The sequence below is a fragment of the Octopus bimaculoides genome, chromosome 10, assembly GCF_001194135.2.
Source record: "Octopus bimaculoides isolate UCB-OBI-ISO-001 chromosome 10, ASM119413v2, whole genome shotgun sequence".
Classification (NCBI taxonomy): Eukaryota; Metazoa; Mollusca; class Cephalopoda; order Octopoda; family Octopodidae; genus Octopus; species Octopus bimaculoides.
The window spans coordinates 93554808-93560866 of record NC_068990.1 but is presented as its reverse complement, the minus strand read 5'-3'; the positions used below and the strand labels follow the sequence as shown (position 1 = coordinate 93560866).

At 36.5% G+C, this 6059-nt stretch overlaps 1 protein-coding gene across 1 annotated transcript in view; it reads left to right on the top strand.

Moving 5' to 3' along the window:
• The window catches only part of LOC128248940 (HHIP-like protein 1), a 38742-nt gene that overhangs the window by 22289 nt on the left and 10394 nt on the right, over positions 1 to 6059 (top strand). The window contains exon 2 of the mRNA XM_052971381.1: positions 2901 to 2986. Coding sequence (XP_052827341.1) covers positions 2901 to 2986 — 86 coding nt within the window. The remainder of the gene's footprint in view (positions 1 to 2900; positions 2987 to 6059) is intronic.

Here is a 6059-nt window from a genome sequence, read left to right as displayed (position 1 = left end):
ATATATATATATATATATATATATACAACAGTATCCACCTACAACATCCACTCAAGGCTTTGGTGAGCCTGAGGCTATAGTAGAAACACTTGCCCAAGGTGCCACGCAGTGGGACTGAACCCCAAACCATGTGGCTGGGAAGCAAGCGTCTTACCACACTTTTTGAGTTACTTTGCGCACAGACAGACAAACCAACGCCGATGAAAAGATAACCCCCTTCCTTGGCGGAGGTAAAAAAAATATATAACGGCAAACTGCTCCATGGCGAACCAATCTGCAAAATTTCTTGAAAAAAAAAATGTGTCTATTTCAGAAAGCTACGGCACACACCCTACATCTCCGATGTTAACTTCATTCCTCTTTTGCTCTTTCTTCTCTTTCTCCAAATGTCGTAAGGCGTTACAAAAGAAACCCGCATTTAGATCAGATATTAGTTTACAGTGATGTTTAACTGCTTACGAGGTTATCGTAGAAACTACATCTGTAACCTACATTATGGTGCGTGTCCATTATGCAGTTAATGGCTGCATTAGTTGTAGAGATGCTGGTTGTGTTAGTTGCATAATTGGGGTGTGCAGTAATCCCATGCCATCTCGCGGTTCACCTATTGCGGTTTATTATTTAAGCTTACGTCGATTCTTCCGTGGTGTTGTTTTGCATTTAGAATCAAATAGATATATTCAAATCATAAATGTAATTTAAAAAAATATACAGTACAAGACTGTTTCTACTTCGCGGATTTTCACTTATCACGGGGATTTTGGAACGTAACATCCGCGATAGTCGAGGGATTACTGTATAACAATTTGAAATGTATTTGTTATATGCGCATTTATGTACGATGGACATGTACTCTATATTTGTTAATTACTTAATTAAATATGTACGCTATATTTGTTAATTAATTAAATATGTACGCTATATTTGTTAATTACATAAAAACGTGTTATTTATGTAAACTATATACGTGTATATATAAGCGTTCATTGGATAATAACAGATGTTATTTATGTAAACTGTAATTGTTAATTATATATTTATTAGTTTACCTTATAAAGTATGTTAATAATTAAAGTATATTTGTTAATTACATAAACATGTTGTAGTGGTTAAAGATGTATCAGAATGTATTGAGGTAAACAGATGCGATAGGCTTATTGGATGCCTTCGAAGTAAATAATGGAATGACATTGATTTACAGTTTAAATAATTTGTTTACTGGACTTGTATTTGCTGTTGGTATACACAATCCTTCACTATAAGTATTTGTTGTCAACTGCTACAAGTTGAGAGGAATAAAAATAGGGAATCTTGAGGGTCAGTAGCCCGCGTTCTTAACCACTACGCCATATGCCCAGGTTCGAAATTTCCCCAAGACACCTGATGAAGGCTGGAGGGTATATCAGCCGAGACGTTGTGTTAACAACAAACAAGATGAGGAAAATATCCGTCAAATGTAAATAATGTAAATAATGTAAATAATGTATACATACAGAGTGTTCGGGATAAATTTGACCATCGTTTTATATCTCCTTTTTACAGTAAGAGCTTGATGTGTTTATGCACAGACATCGATGTTGGAGGGCATAAAGATTAAAGTTGTTATTGAGAAAAACTTAGCTAACATGGAGGACTGAGAACCATCTAAATATTGGAAAAGAGTTAACTCTACCATAATGGTTTGCACCGGGTATCAAAATGCCAACTGCTGTTTAATGCTATGTGGACAGTGTAAAGTTTGACAAAGGTGACATGGACAGCTGCAACGGAGACTACGAAGCTGTAGCCAGCAGGAAGGGACCCGACAGGGTTTCTGACTGCATCCGCACACTGGAATTGATCTCTACGTCTCTGAACAGGGGCTTAGCCTCTATTCAGACGGCTATATGAAGCTGCTGGAGACTGTGGTCAAACTCTGGCCGGAGAGGATTTCTGCTGGAAGATCATATGTGTGACAGAAGTATGTGGCACTTTACCATACTTCCAGAAAGAATCAGAAGTGTTTGTCAGAAAGATTCTCCGACTTCTATTCTCCCTCTATTTCTGTTTCCCTAATTCTCCCTATTGTAAACCCGTGGATTATTGTGTGCAGGGCGCGGTTGAGAAAGCCACCAATCGCTTGGCCTGCAACACCAAGGCCTAGCTGGTGGCCAAGATCAAAGAAGTGTTCCAAGATCCTCCCAAGGACACAGTGAAGAGCGCATGTGCCAGGTTCCAGAGCCCTCTTGAGGCCAATGATAGAAGCTGAAGCTGACTACTTGGAGTAAACCGCTATCTCGCAGCCGTAATCTACTTAATATTTTTTGAGTTTTTAAAATATTTTTATTTTGGGATGGGATAATCTCTTTTTTCTTTTTATGCAAACTGTTAAATTCAGCCCGATCACCCAGCATGTGTGTGCGTGTGTGTGTGTGTGTGCGTGTGCGTGTGCGTGTGTGTGTGTCTGTGCGTTGACCCCCACACCGCTTGACAATCGGTGTTGTTTGTTTACATTGCTGTAACTTAGCAATTCGGCTATAGAGACCAATGGAATAAGTAACTGGCTCAAGGAGCATAAGTGTTGGGGGGGGGGGAGGCTAAACTCACCAAGACGGCACCCCAATAAGACTGCGATCCAAAGACTGAAACAAGTAAAAGAATGTAAAGATATTAATTAGATGATTGTTTAATTAATACTACAAACTGTATTTATTAATTGTGTCGTTATACCTGTTAATTATTAACACACAGTTGTTCATTATGTAAACGAATATGTTAATTATATTAATTGTATTAGTTAATTGCGTAACGGTTCTGTAAATTATGAAACTATCTATAGCTACATTGGTTAATTATGTAAACTGTATTGTTTAATTATAAAACTTTAATTAACTCTATCTTTGCTTCATTCTTAACTGTAGCTTCTGTTTGGCGATGACAACTACCTGTACATTTTCATCGGGGACGGAGGAAGTAGTGGTGATCCCTACGGCCATAGTCAAAACAAGTAAGGTCCTCAATTTATTTATTTACTTAAAATTATAACGGAACATTTTTTAAATTCTTCCAAACACTTAAAATATTTCAGTTTTTCACCAGGTTTTTTTTTTTTTTTCAAAATTTTCTGTCATAATGAATTTTGCATGTCAATGACGAAAATCATTCATTCTTCCAGAAATTAATAATAAAAAAAGTTACAATGGTTTGGAAATATATTAAAGAATTCATCCTGGATAAAATACAGTTTCAGGGGGAGGAGGGGAGGAGGAGGAGGGCAGATTTGAACGAAATAAAGTAAAAACAAAATGACATCCTGTAAATTAGCCCATTAACTTCAAGAAAAGGGAGGAAGAAAATATTTATTTATTTATTCCTCAAGGTCTCCCCGTCCCAGTTTGTCAAATCATCATTTAGTCATCATTCCTGTAGATCACACAGTTTTCCCTTGTCTGGTTGCTATCGTAAAGAAATTCTATGGCAGATGTATTTAAAAGAACTAAGGTATAGACTCTCTCTCTCTCTCTCTCTCTCTCTCTCTCTCTCTCTCTCTCTCTCTCTCCCCGACCAAAGTCTTCAGTTCTACGTGAAACAGAGTAAAAGAGTGGAAAGGGTGATGCTGCCCTCTAGCAAATTCCATGAAAGATGACTAACTGTCGTAAAATTGGTAGCTTCTTCTTCAACTCTACCTTTAAACTGTGAAGTCAAGAGAAAGACGGCAACTTTTCAAAGTGTAAAGTAGTTAGGGGTCTTATAGTGCCCTGGTGCTCCAGAGATGGCGGTGCCCACAATATACGAAAGTGTTATAAAATATGTGTAAATAAACGAGGAGAGTGAAAGAAATATAATGCGCATCGCATGTTAAAAAAAATTTTCATCATACAAAGTACGTTGGCAGTTGTATAAAGACATAATTTTTAAAAAGATATAATTTAAGAAGACACACAAAAGAAGCAGAAAAACCACCAACAAGATGAATTCGAGAGCACCCTATGATTCTGTTCAGCTTTGTCTCTACGACTTAGAACCAGGAATACCCAAGATAAAAAAAAATCCAAGATGAAAAAAGAATCAACAAACATCTGGGAATATTTTTCTTTGTAATGTGACCGATTATTTGTAAGATCTTCTGTAACATTCCTACCATTTGAATGTCTTAAAACTCGACCCAACGATCGATGCCATTGCCAATATTATATAACTGTTACCGTTTTATTGCGTCGATCCCTGTATTAGAACAGCAGTGCATAGGCATCTGTGTGACGCACTAGTCAGTCGTGTCTTATTGTCAGGTCCTTACTTTCAAAACCAAGCAGACGGTTCTCTCGACACAACTGCCAAGCCCAGTTCTAATTATTCTTTGGGGCTGCTCTTTATGTGATGCATAGATAGGTGGTTTTCCTCTTCTGTTATCCTTGATTAAAAAAAACAAAAAAACATATGTGCCCTTCTTGGTTACAAACCTGCCAAGCACATTTCTTCTCAACCAGTCGATTCATGTGAGCAGCACTGACGAAAGATCAATTGCTATTCCCCCCCCCCTATTTTGTTCATTTGGGTGTATGTGTATATCGTTTTGTTGCTTAACTTATCACCGTGAATATCGCGCTAATATCATTTTCTGCAAACAAATGTCTTCAACTTTTCCCTCTTTATATGTTTACCTCCTGCAGTGAAATCAAATGCGTTTGCTTTTGTTGTGTTTTTGTTGCGGTTGCATTCATACGAGTTGTTCAGGGAGGGGCGTTTGTGTCTGTGCGTCGTAGCTATCTCGGGTTGAAATCAAATGCGGATAAAAATTATATTTTAAAGTAGAAACAGGACAAATCTGGTTTCTTATCGGTATGGAAGAGATATTCCAGGGTTTTAGAATCATGTCTTCGTTTGTCGTTATACTTCGCAAATAGCTAAATTTGACATAGTGATAAGCTACATATCTACTTATGCCAAATAATAATAATAATAATAATAATCTGCTCAGACTTGCTTGTCAGTTGTTTGACATTAACCAGTTGAGCATGTCCCTTGGTGGCTGACGATATATGCATTTCAGATCACGAGCAGAAGTAGTGGGGGAGCATGACAGCCGTGTGTTGAGAGGAATTCTTTGGGATTTGAACAATTCACCTCTGGAAACATGGGTGTTTCGTTCAACTTCCTTAAACAGCCTCTATTCAGGGACCTTTTGAGCGGGATGGGCTACTCGACCTGAAAACAATTCTATCTGCCCCCCCCACACACACACACTGCTTTCATCTCTTAGAGAGATTTTCTTGACTTGTTGCTTTGCTTGTTATAAATACATCATAATGGATTTAAGAACGAAATGTTTCCTTTTACGATTATCATCACAGTGAGCTTAATTCGTGACCCAGTTTCCACTCCTAATCAAAGTTATTTCACTTCATAAAACATCACAGCCCCCTTCTCTCTCTCCTTTAAATATATCACATTTCATTTTAGTTTCTTTCTGTCAATCCTAATTCCTTAAAACATATACTTACAAGTTTAACCTTTTTCATACCAAACTGCCTGGTCTAAAAGCCAGTTAATATCTTCATTCCTGATCCTATGATCCAAATTTTCTGTTTTAAATTTAAATTAAAACCTATCAAATTTTCATGTTTATTGTTGTTATAAACACTAGTTTAATAATGACAAAGCTATTTCGCTAATTTTTTTTTTTGCAATTTGCAACATTAATTGAAACACTAGTGGATTTCAACAGAAATATGGTAACAAAAGGGATAAAGCAACTATAGCCGGCCTTGCAGATATTCTTTACTAAAAGAGTAGAACGATTCGCCAGTTTGAGTAATAGAGATGGGTGCTGCTACTAAAGAAGGCCAAAAACAAACAAAAAAAATATGCTGTTTTTGTGCTAATGTATTCCTTACTGCAAACATCTGTAAAACATCATAGAGGTCTTGAGGGGAAAATATATTTTCTTTCACAAATTATTTATGCAATTCTGTGCACAAGAATTATATTAACGGACAGAAACTGAATAATAATAATAATAATAATAATAATAATAATAATAATAATAATAATAATAATAATAATAATAATAATAATATAAT